The sequence below is a fragment of the Balaenoptera musculus genome, chromosome 7 (assembly GCF_009873245.2).
Source record: "Balaenoptera musculus isolate JJ_BM4_2016_0621 chromosome 7, mBalMus1.pri.v3, whole genome shotgun sequence".
Classification (NCBI taxonomy): Eukaryota; Metazoa; Chordata; class Mammalia; order Artiodactyla; family Balaenopteridae; genus Balaenoptera; species Balaenoptera musculus.
In genome coordinates, this window is record NC_045791.1 from 80,274,228 (window position 1) to 80,295,398 (window position 21,171).

At 37.5% G+C, this 21,171-nt stretch overlaps 1 protein-coding gene across 1 annotated transcript in view; it reads right to left on the reverse strand.

The window, feature by feature from the left end:
- Window positions 1-21,171, reverse strand: part of ICA1L (islet cell autoantigen 1 like) — a 71,621-nt gene that overhangs the window by 6,232 nt on the left and 44,218 nt on the right. Inside the window, exons 9-12 of the mRNA XM_036856976.1 lie at window positions 19,979-20,022; window positions 9,290-9,364; window positions 5,775-6,029; window positions 2,724-2,813 (exon numbers count right to left, since the gene is read on the reverse strand). Coding sequence (XP_036712871.1) covers window positions 2,724-2,813; window positions 5,775-6,029; window positions 9,290-9,364; window positions 19,979-20,022 — 464 coding nt within the window. The remainder of the gene's footprint in view (window positions 1-2,723; window positions 2,814-5,774; window positions 6,030-9,289; window positions 9,365-19,978; window positions 20,023-21,171) is intronic.

The window sequence follows — 21,171 nt, forward strand, 5'->3', positions numbered from 1 at the left end:
GACTTGACAACTAAATACAATGTGTGATCCTGGTTTGGATCCTGGACTAGGAAAAAAATCTTTTTCTCCTTTGTTACAGAATACATTAGTGGGACAATTGACAAGATATGAATAAGGTCTATAGATTAGATAATAGCAGTATGGCAATGTTAATTTCTGATTTTGATCACTGAATTGTGATTATGTGAAAGAATGTCCTTGTTTTTAGGAAACAGATGCTGAAGTATTTAGGGGTGAAGGGGCATTATGCCTGCTACTTAGTCTCAGAATAATTTCAGTTCAGAAGAAATTACATACATATTACACTCACACACGTAGAGAGAGACTAAGGCAAACATGGTGAAATCTAGGTGAAAACATATAGGAATATTTTGTATTTTTGCAAGCCTTTCTGTAGGACTAAAATTATTTGAAAAATTTAAAATATTGATACCACAAGGATTCAGAAGTCAGCCTGAAAGGGCTCCCACTGGTCAACACAGGGGCAATTTGAGTACCAAAATGACTAAGTACAGTAGTGATTATAAACCATCGAAAAAATACGAATCCATTCTGACAATAAATACATACGTAAATGGGGAAGAAGAGAGGTTTTTTTTGTTTACAGCAGGGTATTGAGGGCTGGTGGAAGGAGCCAATTGTATAGCATGTGAATTATATGTCAATAAGGATGTTTTAAAAATGTGATTAAAAAAAATGTGATTAATGGATGAATGGATAAACAAAATGTGGTATATCATACAATGAAATATTATTCAACTTTAAAAAGAAAGGAAATCCTGTCACATGCTACAACCTGGATGAACTTTGAGGACAATTATGCTAAGTGCAATAAGTCAGTTACAAAAAGACAAATACATTCCACTTATATGAGGTATCTAAAGTAGTCAAATTCATAGAAACAGAAAGTAAAATGGTGGTTACCAGGGCTGGGGAGAGAGAATGGGGACTTAGTGTTTAATGGGTGTAGAGTTTCAGATTTGCAAGATGAAAAGTTCTGGAGATCCGTTTCACAGCAATGCGCATATACTTAACATTACTGAACTGTACACTTAAAAATGGTTAAGATGGTAAATTTTGTTATGTGTTTTTACAATAAAAAAAATGTGGAGGGAGTGCTAGGGTTGGAAAAATGATCACTTTTCATCCATCATAATAAAGACAAGACTGAATCAGGCAAAAAGCAACAATGGATGCTAAATCTATGTGGAAATTCTGACAAAGAGCAGGATGTGTACAAGGTCGCCAAGAGTCTCCCCACAGACTGCTTAGTAATTGCAAGGGAGGATCAAATAAAACAAAATAGTAATTGTATAGGAGAAAAACTGGACAACACCTTGATAGAGTGGTCAACATTAACAACACCCATGAGGGAGAGAGGGACAACTTTGAGATGTAAAACCCTGAGAAAGGAGCATCACCTATGTGTATTCTAGTCAGGATAACCTGACTAGATACTCAGGATAACGAATAACCTAAATTTAATTACAAGGAGACCTCAAATAAAACTGAAATAAGGAGCAGTCTATTAAAAACAAAACCAGTGGAGCAGAGGGACTCTATTCTTTTAAAATGCCCAGAAATCAAAGAAGAGCTGTGGGAATGTTTCAGATTAAAAGAGACTAAAGGGACATGGCAACTGAATACAATACATGACCCTAGACTCGCTGTCCCAGAGGGGGACAGTGCTATAAAAGACATTATGGAGTGAACTCAGGAAAATGGAATACACATACATGGTAGATCACAGAAAAGGACTACGTTCATATTAACAGCCATACTGTGGTTGTGCAAGAGAATATACCTATTCTTAGGAAACACAAACTGCAGCATTAAGGGGTAAAGGGTCATGGTGTATGTAACTTACCCTCAAGTGGTTCAGATCAAATAACACACGCATTACACACACACACAAGCCTGCATAAAGCAAACGGGGTAAAATACTAACTATAGGTGAATCTCAGTAAAGGATATACAGGTGTTCTTTGTGCCATTTTCATTTATGAAATATTTCTGTATGTCTGAAATTATATCCAATTAAAAAGTTAAATCAGCATCAGTGACTAAGATTAATATGTATCTAAGATCCTGCAAGACGGAGAATGTGTCAATTTTCTATGTATATCCTGCATGGTAATTACAACATGGACCAGCTCTGCAGACAAAATATAGTAAGTACTCCTAGAGCCCGTGCTCCGCAACAAGAGAAGCCACTGCAATGAGAAGCCCACGCACCACAATGAAGAGTAGCCCCCGCTCACTGCAACTAGAGAAAACCCGGGCGCAGCAACGAAGACCCAACACAACCAAAAATAAATAAATTTTAAAAATATATATAGTAAGTACTCAATATATATTAGCAATTACTATGTACCAGGCCCTATGCTAAGACCCTGGGCGCATTCTTTGTCAATAGGCATTCTGTAAACAGAGCATCTTCTATCCCTAATGGTATTATCCATTATCAACAAACCTTAACACAAAATATAAAGGATTAAGGTACAGAATTTAGTTTACTATGGCAGCTCACAATTTCTGTTCAATTCTTTCCACAGTGAGGGATAGCTAGATACAGCTTTCATTTTAATTCATTATTAACAAAGTACTTTTCTGGACAATATGAGGTGAAGACTGTAACATGGTCCTTTTCTAAATTTACCTGAATTTGAGTGATTGTTAATATGATGGCATATTACTTATGATAATATAAGTAAATAACTTACATTTTGTTAATTTCTTTGGACTCTGTGAAGGCACTGACTGGTTATCAATGTGTGAAAGAGGAAGTTCTAATCCCCCTTGGGAGGCCCAGCCTGGGGAAAGAGAAATAATGAATTATCCATTATTAATCAAATAGAAAGTAGCATCAGCAAAACAAGAAAAGGGAAAAAATATCTAATAAAAGTCCTCCAATCTTTGTACCAGGGTAATATTCCACAGTATAAGACATATATCTGCTATTATGAATTTTATTCAAATCATCTAAGTTTACTCCCAGCTAGAGTTAGACTTTCTTACATTTTGCAAAGTGGTTCTGAAATAAATATACAAGCTTTTTTTCTTTAAAACAATGGCAAATGGATAAGGTGTAGAAAGAGAAGCTTTAAGGAGTCAGGATGAGAGGAAATAAACATGACAATTAGAATCCTGAAACCTATGAATAGGTTTATACCCTTTGACTTGGTAATCCCATTCCTAGAAATGTATCTTAAGGAAATAATTTAACTGAAGGAAAAAGTACGTGCATGATTTTGTTTATTGCAGCATTATCTATAACATGAAAAAGTAGAAACAATAAGGAAGGAATTAAGTGGATTATGGTGGACAAATGTGACGAAATATGATATACTCCTTAAAAAGTATCATTATGAATACTAGCAACACAGGGCAATGTCTGCTGTAACATGAAAACTTATTTATGCTATAATTAAAACACAGCACTAGAAAGGAACTTAGATTATCTGGCCTACTACCTTCCTTGTATAGTAGAGATCATCTGAGGCCCAAGTTCCTACTTGAGGCTCCTAGAACATAGATCTTTAAACTCTCAGGGCAGCTCACCTTCCTGGTCTACATCACAGGAGAAAAAGAGGTAGACATAAAGGAGAGACTAGTGAAGTAGGAAGAGTCCTGTGCTGGGAGCAGTTTAACAATTTAAACTGCCTGATGACTCAGCAAGACACTCAAACACAAGGACTAATTGCCTTGGCTATCATGTGGGAATATCCCATCAGCCTGCAGGCAGGAACCAGGACAGACGTTCTGAGTAGTGCAGAAATCCTGTTGATACTGTACTGCCAGAAAATAAGAGAAGAGTCCACTGCTGCTAGCGATGTGGCAAGTGAAGGAGAAAGAGCAGGAGTTCATAGCAGAGAGTGAATCAGTTTGTAAATCTTTATAACTATTGGGCCATTGATATGCCACACGAGAATAACTGTTGTCTAAAATTTTACCACAAGCAAAACATCTGAATTATCCTAGACGGGGACTCGTTATCAAATAGTACGGTCCATTCTTACTTTTAGGTTATTTAACCAATTCTTACTGAGTAATTATTTAACTGATATTTATTTTATTTATTGAGCTAACTTTTATGCTGCTGTCATAGAAAGCACCAAGATAAATCACCCCACAGATATGCCCTTGAGGTGCTTGAAGATTGGATAAAGCATGATGGTCTTGCAGATAAAGTATGAACATAAGTATTTTAATACAAAGTACAGTGCATTAAGACACCGTGAGGTGCTGTGAGGCTGAAAGACAGGGATATAAGGCAGGATAAACTATGATTGCAGGGCTTCCCTGGTGGCACAGTGGTTAAGAATCCACCTGCCAACACAGGGGACACCGTTTCAAGCCCTGGTCCGGAAAGATCCCACATGCCGCGGAGCAACTAAGCCCATGCGCTACAACTACTGAGCCTGCACTCTAGAGCCTGTGAGCCACAACTACTGAGCCCAGGAGCCACAGTTACTGAAGCCCGCACGCCTAGAGCCCATGCTCCGCAACAAGAGAAGCCACCGCAATGAGAAGCCTGTGCACCGCAACGAAGAGTAGCCCCCGCTCGACGCAACTAGAGAAAGCCCGCGCGCAGCAACGAAGACCCAATGCAGCCAAAAATAAACAAAAATAAAATCTATATTAAAAAAAAAACTATGATCGCAGCCATGAAAACCGATAAAGCACTGCAGGAGGCCAGAGGAGGGAAAAAGCACTTCCACTTGGCAGTACTGAGGGAGTCCTCAAGGTTGGTGTGGTGGAGGAAACACTGGATGGGAACCTAATATTTGGGCCCAAGTCCACGCTCTATTACGGAACATTACAGCCAAAGAGGGGCATGAGCAAAGATGCCTCAGAAGGGTCTGGAAACAGTACGGTTACCGAAAATGGCAGGTATTTTGAAATAAGGTAGGAGATAAGGGTGGAAATGCAGGCACAGGCAGGTTTGACCCTGGGGCCAATGGTGCTTTATTTTTGAAAAATGTAAGCAGGGTGCTGACATCTCAATCTGCTTCTTAGAGAACTTTGGAGGAAACATGGAGGATGAATTGGGGTTTGGTAGACCTATTAGGAGGAGTCACAGTAACCCAGGAAACCAAATGAGGTTCTAAATGGCAGAGGAGGAGGAGTGGGAAATTTGAGACACGTTTTATAAACAGAATTGACAGGACTTTGGAACCAATATGGAAGTGGGGAGCAAAATGATTCCAAAGGTGTTGGGTTGGACACAGGATGGTGGAACAGCAGGTGAGTGGAGAGAGTCCTTGACATATAAACAAAGCAGGTGACCCTTTCCTGCTCCCAGCTTTCCACCACAGTCCTCCATTCCCGCTGCCTTGCCCTGAAGGCTGCTGTGGAACCAGCTCCAGACCTACTCCTTTTGCTCTTGTTAACTCTGAGCCCATAGGAAGAGAACACACCAAGTTTTGCTAGGTGGAAGAAACAGTATCACCTGCCCTAGGCAGGGGTAACTTAGCAGGTCAAGAGTTTTAAACAAGACACTGATTTTCTATGTAGAGAAGACACCTGGGAAAGTCAATGAAAAAATGTGGGGTTTAGTGGAGGTGACAGGAAAGCAGCCCTTATTTCACTCTCGTTGACAGACTCCAATGATATTTGTTATTTTTCCCGTTGACTGGTGTGACTGCAGATTATATCCAGTAGTACAGAAGCTAACTCAATCTCCTTGTTGATTTCAGCATCCACAGGCACATATTTTTGCTTCACAAAGATACAACAGTTCAGGGGTATCCAAATGTTGCATAGACACTTACTGTTGAAAGCTCCAGCAGCACGAAGGCCAAGGTCAAAGAGTTGTGAAGGAAGGAATCGTGAGGAATGAGCAAGAAGCTCAGATCCCCCAGAAGGCTCCTGGGATGTGAGACTGGCCTTGGGGCTCCCAAAGACAGCCTGGCATTCCTGGGAAAATTCACTAGCACTCCAACAACCAGGACTTAGGAGGCTGTTCAGAAATGAGAATTCCTTCTCAAAATCATCTTCCAATGAATCTACTGGTACATCTTTTGCAACTGTTGAGTGAACATAAAAACAGAATGGTTTTTTTCTTTTTGAGGAAATGAGAGTAGCATATAGGGCAAATCAAGTTTGTTTCACTGTTCTCATACTTTATTAACATAATTTTTAATGAACAATTAAACTGATGAGGAGTTTATGTGAAAATAATTTCTAATTAGGTAGGCTATAGATCAAAATGACCACATTTCACAATGAAAATATTAATAGTTATGAATATTTATGTATAAAATAATTAAGCAACCATCTATGTAAGACAGAAACAGGAAATGCAAGGAGAAACTGAAACAAATTAAAAATAGGAGACTTTAATATACCACTCTCAGTAAAAAAACAGGCCAAGAGGACAAAAGTAAAGATATAAAAGATCTAAACAGCATAAAAAAACACGGTAGTTATTTTTGAATACAAGCAAACCCTAATAGAAAATGTACCTTTTTCTCAGCCACACACTGAAAATTCACAGAAATTAATTATAACTAAGGCACACACACAAATCAGTTTCTTAAAATAGAAATATTACGAACAACATGCTCTGATTATAATGCAATAAAATGAGACTTTTTAAATGAAATCAGAAATAAAAATCTCTTCCACTTGCACATTTTTAATACCTTCTATTAAACAATTCTTGGTTGGAAGGGTAATGGAATTTCTGAAAAATGATAAAGAAGACATTTCATATCATAATCCATGGGATATTTAAATAACAACTAACATGAAAAATCATGACCCTAAATATCAATAAAATATTTATCATTAATAAATAAATATTTATTTATCATTATCAATAAAAATGAAAGATAGGGGCTTCCAGCATGATAGAATGATGAGGTCTAGGGACCCGCACATCAGTTTTAAGTAACTGGTGAAAATGATTTTAAAAACAACCATTTAAAGTCTCTGGAAGTTGTTCCAAGGACACACATCAAGTGAAGAAACATTTACTCAAGAAAATCTATTAAAATTTAGAAAGAATGAAAGACTATTGTACTTGAACTAAGAACCACTCTCTTCCACCCACTTCTCAATTCAGCCAGATGAAAATTCACTCTAGCCTGGTGGGAGTGGGGGAGTGGGAGAAGGATTAATTGCAAACAAGCATGAGAGAATTTGGGGAGTAATGGGAATAGTCTAATAGTCAATCGTGATGGTTGCACAACTCTATAAATTTACTAAAAGTCACTGAATTTTATAGTTACAATGGGTGAATTTTATGGTACTTAAATTATACCTTGATAAAGCTGTTAAAAAATCAAAAGAGATTTTGTACAACTCTATGTAAATAAATTAGAAAACCTAGACAAAATGAATAATTTCTGAGAAAAATATAATTTACTAAAATTGGTCCCAGTACAGATAGAAAACTTAAACAGATCAATTTCCATAGAGAAGAAAACACAAAAAATCACAGGCCTAGATGTTTTCACAGGGCATAGATGCTGAAAAACCTGTTGGCAAAATTCAACAATCATTTCTAATAAAAACTCTTGAGAAAACAGGAATGTATGGCTACTTCCTTAACACTGTAAAATATATACCTCAGTCCAAAAGCTAGCATCTTAATTGATTCAGAAACAGTACAGGCATTGACACTCAGATCAGGAACAATACTATTTCACATTGTTCTGGTGGTAGTAACCAATGCAATTAAACAAAAGAAATTAATTACAGTCACAAGAATTGATAAAGAAAAAACAGGACTATCTCTATTTGCAGAAGACATTGTGGTATACCTGGAACGTTCCAGAAAATCAATGATAAAACTAACTCAAACTATAAGCAAGTTCAGCAAGGTAGCAGGATATATGGTTAACATGCAAAAATTATATCAATACACAAAATAATAACCAGTTAAAAGATAAAATGGAAAGAAAATGTCATTTATAATGGCAATAAAAGAAATAAAATATTCAGAAATAAACTTAACAAGAAGTGTTCAAAACCTATAAGAAAAAACTATATCTGAAAGATAGACAAGTAAACTTTAATAGAAAGATGCCCTTTGTTTCTGCTTAGGATGTCTTGACATCAGCAAGCTGTCAGTTTTCATATTTAATGTGATCACAATAAAAGTATCAATGAGCTTTTTTATGGAGCTAGACAATTTGATATAAAATTCATATTGAAAAATAAACATGCAAGAATGGTTAAGAAAATAATGAAAAGAAGAGGAAGATACTAGTCCCACCAGATACAAAAACACACAAAAAAGTTTCTATGAAAGTCCAGAAATAGACTCAAATACGTATCGAAATCTAGCATATGATTGGAAGTTATCTCAAATTACTGGGGCACACATGGCATTTAAAAAAATTATATAGGCTTCCCTGGTGGCGCAGTGGTTGAGAATCTGCCTGCCAATGCAGGGGACATGGGTTTGAGCCCTGGTCTGGGAAGATCCCACATGCCGCGGAGCAACTAGGCCCGTGAGCCACAACTACTGAGCCTGCGCGTCTGGAGCCTGTGCTCCGCAACAAGAGAGGCCGCGATAGTGAGAGGCCCGCGCACCGCGATGAAGAGTGGCCCCCGCTTGCCGCAACTGGCGAAAGCCCTCGCACAGAAACGAAGACCCAACACAGCCAAAAAAAAAAGCCAAAAATAAATAAATAAATAAATAAATAAAATAAAAAAATTAAAAAAAATTATATAAAGGATAGCCATTTGCAAAAAGGTAACATTTAATCCATTGTTAACGCTATATTCATGAATAAACTCCGAATGAATTGGAGATCTAAATATAAAAAATAAAACTATACAAATACTAGAAGAAAACATAAACGAACTCCTCTAACCTGGGTTTTGCATATGACAAAAACCAGATCCAATAAAATAAAAGATTAATAAATTCGACTACATAAAATGTTTAAAATTTTTTCATGGCAAGAAACAACTATAGGAAAAGTCAAAAGACAAACTAGGAGAAAATGTTTGCAATGCTTGCCAGAGACATTCAAGGTAGTATTTACATTGTAGGTAGTGCCTACATTACTGGATGGTAGAGACACATGAGATAGTAAGATAAACACAGTGCCACATGTCCTCACAGTTACAGAGACACATTCCACAGGGCCTAAACATACAGAATAAGCAATTATTTAATTTCCATTGGCATGTGCTACAAAGTAGAAGTATACAATTGCATTCCTGGGTAGAGACCTATACAGATTTTCATGTTACGGAAATAAATATTAAATAAAAACTAAAGAATTTTAAATAATAAATTATCCATATATACAGTGAAATTATAATTTACCATTTTCAGAGTTAGAAAACTGAGGTGCTCCAAATTCTCTTATTCCAGAATGTTTTTCCTTGTGATCTTCAGTTGCTGAAACAAAAGCACATAAAAGATAAGTTGAACAAGAAGAAATTTAGCATGCTTATTTACTATAGTATTTTATGATAATGTGACCAAACTGTTCAACTGACCAAATCAGATTATAACACATATATCTAAAAATTTAAAGAACCATATATAAAAACTACATATGTATATATATATATAACACTATATATATACACAAATAAATTTGTAATACCCACAGGTATTCAGGTCCTCTGTTATATCTATGCCCTCTTGAAAGTTAAAAGTTTTCATATTCCATGTAAATTGGTGCAGTGGCTATGGAAAACAATATGGAGGTTCCTCAAAAAAATTAAAAATAGACTACCATATAATTCAACAATGCCATTTCTGGGTATTTATCCAAAAAAAATGAAAACCCTATTTCAAAAAGTTAAATGCACCCCCATGTTCATTGCAGCATTACTTACAACAGCCAAGATATGGAAACAACCTAAGTGTCCATCGATGGGTGAATGGATAAAGATGTGGTTCATATGTACAATAGAATATTATTCAGCCATAAAAAAAAGAATGAGATCTTACCATCTGCAATGACATGGATGGACTTTGAGGGCATTATGCTAAGTGAAATAAGTCAGAGAAAGACAAATACTGTACCATCCCACTTATATGTGGTATCTAAAGAACAAACAAAACCCGAGCTCACAGATGTAGAGAACAGTGCTGGAGGCCAGAGGCAGAGGCAGGGGTGGAGGCAAAATGAGCGGAGGGAGTCAAAAGTCACAAAACTTCCAGTTATAAAATAAATAGGTCATGACGATGTAATGTACAGCATGTCGACTATAGTTAATACTGTAGTGCATATCTGAAAGTTGCTTAGACAGTAAATCTTAAAAGTTTTCATCACAAGAAAAAATTTGTAACTGTGTATGAGGATGGATGTTAACTAGACTTACTGTGGTGGTCATTTTGCAATATATACATAATAGCCAATCATCATGTTGTACACCTGAAACTAATACAATGTTATATGTCAATTATACCTCAATTAAATAAAGTTTTCACATTCCAAAGCCTATTCCTTCCCTGGTGGATTTGTTCTCATTCTGTAGTCTCCGAAAGGCCATTTTATACAGCTGACCCTAACAATAGGGGTTTGAAGTTGCACAGGTCCACTTATATGTGGATTTTTTCAATAAATACACTGGAAAAAGTTTTGGAGATTTGTGACAATTTGAAAAAACTCACAGAAGAACCTCACAGTCAAGAAATATCAAAATCATTAAGAAAAAGTTAGGTATGTCATGAATGCATAAAATATATGTACATACTAGTCTATTTTTATCATTTACTACCATAAAATACACACAAATCTATTATAAAAAGTTAAAATTTATCAAAACTTATGCACACAAACATTGATATGGCACAATTTGCAGCTGAGAGAAATGTAAACAAACTTAAAGATGCAGTAATTAAATCATAACTGCATAAAATTAACTGTAGTAATTTCATAGCCACCTCCGGTTGCTACTGTAGAGAGTTCAAGTGTTGGGAGTATCAGCTTAAAATGCCGTGTGACACTAATCATTGCCACACGACCATTTCCTTTCTCCAATAAATTGTGTATCACAGTAAAAACTGATCTCTCAAGTCTTGTGTATTTTTCATGTTTACGGTAATACTGTAAACTCTGAATAACACCATGGGACCCATAGGAAGTGCCACTAGTGATGCTGGAAGTGCTTCCAAGAAGCACAGAAAATTACAAGAAAATGTTGAAATGCTTGGTATGTACCATAGATCGAGGTATGCAGCTGCAGTTGCCCATTTCAAGATAAATGAATCCAGGGTAAGGACCATTGTAAAAAAACAAAAGGAAATTCATGAAGCCATCACTGCAGCTATGCCAGCAGGTGCAAAAACCTCGCATATCTGGTAAAGTACCTTTTTATCTCGTATTAAAAATGCAGCTTTTATGTGGGTGCAGGATTGCTATAAGAAAGGCATACCTGGGGCTTCCCTGGTGGCGCAGTGGTTGAGAATCTGCCTGCCAATGCAGGGGACATGGGTTCGAGCCCTGGTCTGGGAAGATCCCACATGCCGCGGAGCAACTAGGCCCGGGAGCCACAATTACTGAGCCTGCGCGTCTGGAGCCTGTGCTCCGCAACAAGAGAGGCCGTGATAGTGAGACACCTGCGCACCGCGATGAAGAGTGGCCCCCGCTTGCCGCAACTAGAGAAAGCCCTCGCACAGAAACGAAGACCCAACACAGCCATAAATAAATAATTAATTAATTAATTAAAAAAAAAAAAAGGCATACCTATAGACTAATATGATTTGAGAAAAAGCAAAGTCATTATGTGACAATCTAAAGCAAAAGGAAGGTGACGGATCTAATGCTGGAGAATTCAATGACAGTAAAGGATGGTTTGATAATTTTAAAAAGAGGTTTGGCTTAAAAAAGGTCAAGATAACAGGAGAAATTGTGTTGAAAAAGATACAGCAGACGAGTTCCTAGATGACATTAAGAAAATCATTGATATGAAAGGATATCTGCCTGAACAGGTTTTTAATACAGACAAAACTGTCCTATTCTGGCAAAAAAATGCCACTAGGGACATTTATTAATAAGGAAGAGGAGTGAGCACCAGGATTTAAGGCAGGAAGGGACAGGCTAACTCTTCTGTTTTGTGCAAATGCAGTCAGGTGCATGATCAGGACTGCCCTCATCTACAAAGCTGCTAACCCCCAAGCCTTGAAGGGAAAAGGTAAACACCAGCTGCCAGTCTTCTGGTTGTTCAAGAAGGACTGGACCATGAACTCTTTTTCTGAATCGGTTTCACTGATGCTTTGTCCCTGAAGTCAGGAAGTTCCTTGCCAGGAAGGGACTGACTTCTAAAGTTCTTTTGAAATTGGACAATGCCCCTGGCCATCCAGAGCCCCTGAGTTAACACCGAAGGCATCCAAACAGTCTAGCAGTTACACTAGGCTACCATAATGCAATCGTATTGCTGCTTCTTTGTTACAGACGCATGAATCGTTACACCTGTAAATAAATACGAATTTCTTTTTCACATTATCTTTTTATTTTTGATGTCTAGTGTTAGTAATACATATAATATCTACAGTGTTTTATATTATGTAAGACAATATTGATGTAGGTACTGATAGATGATTCATCTTGTAAACAATGTAAATGTACGGTATTCATAAATACAGCGCAGTCTGTAAAGGTATTTTATCTTCCTTATAATTTTCTTTTTTTTAAATTTTTATTTATTTTTGGCTGCATTGGGTCTTCATTGCTGCTTGCGGGCTTTCGCTAGTGGCAGCGAGCGGGGGCTACCCTTTGTTGCGGTGCACAGGCTTCTCATTGCGGTGGCTTCTCTTGTTGTGGAGCACGGGCTCTAGGCGCACAGGCTTCAGTAGTTGCAGCATGAGGGCTCAGTAGTTGTGGCACACAGGCTTAGTTGCTCCGTGGCATGTGGGATCTTCCCGGACCAGGGCTCGAACCCGTGTCCCCTGCATTGGCAGGCGGATTCTTAACCACTGCTCCACCAGGGAAGTCTCTTCCTTATAATTTTCTTAATAATTTTCTTTTTTCTCTAGCTTTATTGTAAGAATACAGTATACAATACATATAACATGCAAAATACGTGTTAACTGATTGTTATCAGTGAGGCTTCCATTCAACAGTAGGCTATTAGTAGCTAAATTTTGGCAGAGTCAACAGTTACATGTGGGTTTTCGACTGCAAGGGGGCGAGAGGGGTAGGGGTGGGGAGGCGGGTGGTGTCCCTAACCCCTGCGTTGTTCAAGGGTCAACTATATTTTGTTCTGCCTGCTCTCCACGTCTCTGACACAACAGATATTCATTTTATGTTGAATGAATGAATAAATGATTGGATATGTTGTGTTTTTTCAAATCTGTGATAATTTATTACATAGCAATAGAAAACAAATACACTGAACAATACATTATTACTTGAGGTTATTCCTTGAGGATTATAATTTTTCAAGTTAATACCACATGTGTAATATTCCCCATGCTGCCTTCTACTGGTTTATTTGCTCATGCCTGTTATCAGACTCAGGATTTCCTGGTGGAGGAGTGGAGCTGGTCATCTCTGTGTTCCCTGGGCCTAGCACAGGCCCTGGACAGATGCTCTAAGACGAGCTGACACTTGGCAAAACTGTGAAGTTGATGCAATTTTTGTGCCAAACTTCCATATCCTATACTGCAAGGTGTGGGGACCTGGAAACTAGTAACAGCTAATGTGGCTACAGAGCTTGCTGAGTGCCTGGCGCTTTTCTCAGGGCTTGGTGCACGTTACCATGGTGATCCTCATAAAAACCCTGCCGGGTGGTGCCATGACCAAGGTACCCCCACCTCGCAGATGAGGCACTAGTAAGGCAAGAAGTCGAGTAACTTGCTCAAGGTCACACAATTAATTAACAGTGGAGCTCAGGTTCAAACCAGACAGCCTGGCTCAAATCTGTGTTCCTAACAGGGTATGTTGTACGTATGTTAATTCAAAGGCTGCCTTGTTCTTCGAAGAGCTGTGCATAGCTGTGAGCAGCATCTCCACATTTCTCATTTACAGTAGTGATTTCATATGAAGGGAAAGATCAAACACATGTACTTAAAAGACAGCATATTTTTCTAATGTTTAATGTTTAACATTAAAAAATCAAACATACAAACAAAAAACCCATAGGCAAACATTATTTTTTAAAAAAATTATCTCTAAGTTTTGGGCCTATACTGAGATAAATTATGCCCTATTACTACACTAGGAGCCAGTTTCTTAGAGTCTGTTTCCCACATCTCTACCTAATTTGCAACCCAGTATAGACAGAGACCAAAAAAAAAAAAAAAAAAAAATCCAAGATAGGGAATTCCCTGGTGGACCAGGAGTTAGGACTTGGCATTTTCACTGCCAGGGCCAGGGTTTGATCCCTGGTTGGGGAACTAAGATTCCTCATGCCATGCAGTGTGGCAAAAAAAAAAAAGAATGAAAAAAAAAACAAAATCCAAGATTTTTACATCTTCAACTATAATTAGGACCATTTTTAATTAAAAAAGAATTTTATTGCAATATAGTTGATGTACAATATTATATGTTACAAGTGTACAATATAGTGGTTCATAATTTTTAAAGGTTATGCTCCATTTATAATTATTATAAAATGTTGACTATATTCCCTGTGTTGTACAATATATACTTGTAGCTTATTTATTTTATACACAGTAGTTTGTACCTCTTAATCCTTTAGCCCTACTTTTCCCCTCCCCTCCTCCTTCTCCCCACTGGTAACTACTAGTTGGTTCTCTATATCTGTGTCCCTGGGGGTTTTTTGTTATGTTCACTAGTGTGTTGTATTTTTTAGATTCCACATATAAGTGACATCATACAGTATTTGTCTTTCTCTGACTTATTTCACTTAGCAGAATACCCTCCAAGTCCATCCATGTTGTTGCAAATGGCAAATTTTCATTATTTTTTATGACTGAGTACATATACACTACATCTTCTTTATCCATTCATCTACTGATGGACATTTAGGTTGCTTCCACATCTTGGCAATTGTAAGTAATGCTGCTATGAACATTGAAATGCATGTATCTTTTTGAATAACTGTTTTGGGGGTTTTTTTGCATACATACCCAGGAGTGGAATTGCTGGGTCATATGGCAGTCTTATTTTTAGTTTTTGGAGAAACCTCTATACTTTTTTCCACAGTGGCTGCACCAATTTACATTCCCACCAGCAGTGTACGAGGGTTCCCTTTTCTCCATATTCTCACCAACATTTGTTACTTGTGGTCTTTTTGATGATAGCCATTCTGACAGGTGTGAGGTGATACCTCATTATGGTTTTAATTTGCATTTTTCTGATGATTAACAATGCTGAGCATATTTTCATGTTCCTGTTGGCCATCTGTATGTCTTCTTCGGAAAGATGTCTATTCAGGTCTTCTGCCCATTTTTTTATTAGGTTGTTTTTTTGATGTTGAGCTGTATGAGCTGTTTATGTATTTTGGATAACAACCCCTTATCAGTCACATCATTTGCAAATTGTTTCTCCTATTGCATAGGTTGCCTTTTCATTTTGTTGATGGTTTCCTTTGCTGTGCAAAAGCTTTTAAGTTTGATTAGGTCCCATGCGTTTATTTTTGCTTTTATTTCCCTTGCTTTAGGAGATGAATCCAAAAAAATATTGCTATGATTTATGTCAAAGAGTGTTCTGCATATGTTTTCCTCTAGGACTTTTATGGTTTCCAGCCTTACATTTAGGTCTTTAATCCATTTTGAGTTTATTTTTGCCATTGGCAGCAATGTGGATGGACTTGGAGGGTATTATGCTAAGTGAAATAAGTCAGACAGAGAAAGACAAATACTATGATGTCACTTATATGTGGAATCTAAAAAATACAACAAACTAGTGAACATAACAAAAAAACCCCAGGCACACAGATACAGAGAACCAACTAGTAGTTACCAGTAGGGAGAGGGAAGAGGGAAGTGCAATTTTGGGGTATGAGATTAAAAGGTACAAACTATTACATATAAAATAAGCTATAAGGATATACTGTATAACACACAGAATATAACCAATATTTTATAATAATTGGTGGGTTGGCCAAAAAGTTCATTTGGGTTTTTCCATAAGATGTTATGGAAAACCCCAAAAGAACTTTTTGGCCAACCCAATATAAACGGAGCATAACCTTTAAAAATTGTGAATCACTATGCTGTACACTGTAACATATAATATTGTACATAAACTATACTTCAATAAAAAAAGGGATATAACTGCTGATATAGCAGGCTTTAAAAGACAAAATAATACTATAGCTGGATAGTGAAACTACAACAATGTCCATTATATTTCATTTATGACTGTTAAAAAAATGTTCTCTACTTAGGTACAGGATTATGCATGCAAAATTAGCTAACCTTTGGAACGTAAGTCTGAAGGTATGTTAGATATATGAGCTCATGATTATTACAGCTTCTTAGTTTCTTTTATCAATATGGTCTGTATTTATGTGTATACTTAAAAATACCTATCACATTTATTGGACACCTACTGTGTGCTATATAGTTGATAAATATATCTAGCCCTAATGTCCTGCAAGGCAGGAGTGTATGACTCATTTTTCAGATAAGAAAAATGAAAGAGGCATAAATGACTTGTTTTAAAAAAAAAGCCAGCATTCAAACCCAGATTTTTCTGGCTCCAAAGCTAGAGTAATTCATATATATGTTGACTGTACATATAATATATATTTATTAAAAAATAAGAACACGAAAAAAAAATAAGAAGACGAATTTAAATATGAGGATAATTTTGAAACAATCATACAACCCTGTGAAATGAATATCTATACTAAAAGCACCTATCTTAGAGAAGACCAGAATTCCCTAAAGAAGACAACTGGACCCTCTAATTACGTACTGCTTGAAAGCTAACTCATTGCTGAGCATAGCCTCCAGTTCTGCCTGACCAGGAAGCCTGGACTGAGACCCGGGGCAGCTGCAGAGCATATCCTACTGCCTGCCCAGGCAGGGAAGCAAGTCAGCAGCCCCACCCAACAGGGGAGCATGGCCCCAGCCCACCTGACCAGGATGCCCTAAAAGGGACCCTGGGGAGCCTCCCAGCCCAGCTCACAGTACTGCCCAGCAGCACACCCCAGTCTATAGCCCTGCCTGGCAGCAGAGCCCAGCCTACGTCCATGCCCAGTTGCTGGGCACATCCTGCGGTCTCACTTAGGCAGGGAGCCCAGTCAATGACACCCCCCAACTGTGGGGTACAGTATGAGGCCCCACCCTACCGGGAAGTCTGGCCAGCGACCTTGCCCAAAAGCCGAGCACAGCGATAGTCCTGCCCAACTATGAAACTCAGCCTGTGGCTCTGCCTGACCGCAAAGTACGGGCTGAGGCTGCACCAGATCGTGAAGCCCTGCTGCAGCCCCACCTGCATGCAGAGGCCAGGCAGCAGCAGCATCTGGTGAGGGAGCACAGCCAGTGACCCTGCCTGACTGGAGGTGACTGTAGAGCCCAGCTAGTAACACTGCCTGACCCTAGAGCACAGCACCACCTGACCACAGAGCCCAGCCAGCAGAACTGCTTGAACACAGAGCCCGGCAAGTTGCCTGACCACCTCCACCACCTGAGAGCAGGGGCAGCAAGTTCACCCGACCAGAGACCGTGACCCATTATAGTTAAACTGTCTAAAGTCAATGACAGAATTTTGAAAGCAGCAAGAGAAAAGTGACTTGTCACATTCAAGGGAAACCCTATAAAACCATAAGCAGATTTCTCTGGAGAAACTTTGCAGGCCAGGAGAGAGTGGGACGATATATCCAAAATATTGGGGAAAAAAAAACTGTCAATGAAGAATACTGTATCAGCAGAGCTGTCCTTCAGAAGTGAAGACCTGATAAAGACTTTCTCAAACAAACAAAAGTTGAGAAAGTTCATTACCACTAGACCTGCCTTACAAGAAATGCTAAAGGGCATTTTACAAGCTGAAATAAAAGGATGCAAATTAACCTTGTAAAAATGCATGAATGTGTACAACTCATCAGTAAAGGTAAATATATAGTCAGAGTCAGATTCTGTAATATTGTAACAGTGGTGCATAAATCACTTTCAATTCCAGTTTAAAATTTAAAAAACAAACATATTAAAAATAACTATAATAATTTGTTATTGGACACACAATGTAAAAGACATGTAAACTGTAACATCAATAACCTAAAATGTGAGGGGAGGAGAAGTAGAAGTATAGAGTTTCTGTATGCTATCAAATTAAATTGTTATCAGCCTAAAATAATGTTATAAATATAAGACATTTTATTATAAGCCTCATGGTAATCACCAAAAAAACCCTGTAATAGGTACATAAAAAGTTAAGATAAAAGAATCAAAGCATACCACCACAAAAAGTCATCAAGTCACAAAGGAAGATAGCAAGAAAGGAATAAGGGAACAAAGGAACTACAAAACAGTCAGAAAACAATGAACAAAATGGCATTAGTAAATCCTTACTTATCAATAATTAAATGTAAATGGATTAAATTCTCCAATCAAAAGACATTTTACCCGCTGAATGGATAAAAAAAAACAAGATCCATGCTGCCTACAAGAGACTCACTTTAGCTTTAAGGATACATACACAAAGACTGAGAGTGGAGGGATAGAAAAACATATTCCATGCAAATGGAATGCAAAAGAGAGCAGGGGTAGCTATACTTACTGGATATTCACATGCAAAAGAATGAAATTAAACTCTTATCTTACACCAATCACAAAAATTAACTCAAAATGGATTAAAGACTTAAATGTAATAATCTGAATCTGTAAAACTCCTAGAATAAAAAACAGAGAAAAAACTCCTTGACGCTGGGCTTGGCAATGATTTTTGGTATATGACACAAAAAGCTCAAGACACAAAAGCAAAAATAAACAAGTGGGACTACATCAAATTAAAAATCTCTGGGGAAAAAAAAAAAGATCAAGAAAATGAAAAGGCAATCTGCAGAATAGGTAAAATATCTGCACACCATAGATGTGATAAGGGGTTCATATCTAAAATATATAATGCACTCATACAACTCAATATTAAAAAAACCAACAATAATCTGATTTTTAAAATGGGTAAAGTAGACATTTTTCCAACCAAAGACATATAAATGGCCAATAGGGACACGAAATGGTGCTCAACAGTACTAATGAAATCAAATACAAATCAAAACCACAACGAAATATCACCTATGCCTGTTAGAATGGCTGTTATAAAAAAGACAGGAGATAAATGCTGGTGGTGATGTGGAGAAAAAGGAAGCTTTGTGTATTGTTGGTGGGAATGTCTAAATTGGTATAGCCATTATGAAAAACAGTATGGAGGTTCCTCAAAAAATTAAAAATAGAACTACTATATGATCCAGCAATTCCACTTCAGGGTTTATATACAAAGGAAATGAAATCACTATCTCGAAGTGGTATCTGCAACCCTCATGTTCATTGCTGCGCTGGTTCATTGCTGTTCAAGAGGGCGTTATGTTAAGTGAAATAAGTCAGACAGAGGACACACTATGATCTCACTTAAATGTGAGATCTAAAAAAGCCGAACTCCTAGAGACAGAGAGTAGACTGGTGGTTGCTAGGGCCTGGGGGATGCGGGAAATGGGGAGATTGGCCAAAGGGTACAACCTTCCAGTTATAAGATGAGTAAGTTCTGGGGACCTAACATATAGCATGTAACTATAGTTAAAAACAATTGCTAAGAGAGTAAATCTTAAATGTTCTTATGCCCAAAATAAATATGGTAACTATGTGAGATGATAGATGTGTTAACTAATCTTATGGTGAAAATCATTTTGCAATACTAACATATACCAAATCATCACACTGTGCACCTTAAACTTACAGTGTTACATGTCAATTACAGCTCCTCAATAAAGCTGGGAAAAAAGGCGAACTCAAGTTTGTACAGAAGAGACTTATAAAGGGACTTAACATTTTTTAATTGAATGGATATTAACACAATCCCCAAAGGCTGTAACAAACTGTTTTGACATTTAAATGTGATCATTTCACATTTTAATGAATTTACCATCTTACCTGGTTCACTTCCCAAGCTCACTTCCTCATCTGACAAAACTAACCTAAAGTAAAGACAAAAAAATCCAAAGATTTTGGTTAAAATACATTTGGGACTCATACTCTACAAACAGTTTTATGTGGCTTAAAAAATTTTTTTTTTAACTGAGGAGACATATAAAATAGTTGTCTGGTAGATCTCCTAAAATCTGTCTGAGACAAATCTTCTTCTCTAGAGCTACACAGACTGTAAAAATAATCCTTCACCTCTTATTCTTTCAATGTATATTTACTGAGTATTGATGAAGCACCAAGCACCACATTCAGCATGGTAAACGCTGTGCTAAATACTATACCACAGAGAACATCTGTCACCAACGCCATCAAGTATGAAGTTTAGTTTTCAAGCATTGAAAGGTTTTTTGCTCATCCCACTACTGGGCATATACCCTGAGAAAACCATAATTCAAAAAGAGACATGTACCACAATGTTCACTGCAGTACTATTTACAATAGCCAGGACATGGAAGCAACCTAAGTGTCCATCGACAGACGAATGGATAAAGAAGAGGTGGCACATATATACAATGGAATATTACTCAGCCATAAAAAGAAATGAAATTGAGTTATTTGTAGTGAGGTGGATGGACCTAGAGTCTGTCATACAGAGTGAAGTAAGTCAGAAAGAGAAAAACACATACCATATGCTAATGCATATGTATGGAATCTAAAAAAAATGGTACTGATGAACCTAGCAGCAGGGCAGGAATAAAGACGCAGACATAGAGAATGGACTTGAGGACACGGGGGTGGGGAGGGAAGCTGGGGCAAAGTGAGAATAGCATTGACATATATACCCTACCGAATGTAAAATAGATAGCTAGTGGGAAGCAGCAGCATAGCACAGGGAGATCAGCTCCGTGCTTTGCAAAGACCTAGAGGGGTGGGATAGGGAGGGTGGGAGGGAGGCTCAAGAGGGAGGGGATATGGGGATATATGTATGCATAAGGCTGATTTACTTTGTTGTACAACAGAAACTAACACAGTTAGTTGTGCTGTAACTTCACAGTTAATTGTGAAGCAATTATACTCCAATAAAGATGTATAAAAAAAAAAGATTTTGCTCAAGAATACTTGGGAACTAGAGGGAATGAAGAATTGTAGAAAAAATGGAATACTGTATTTTGAACAACAAAGTGATGTTTACAAAAGAA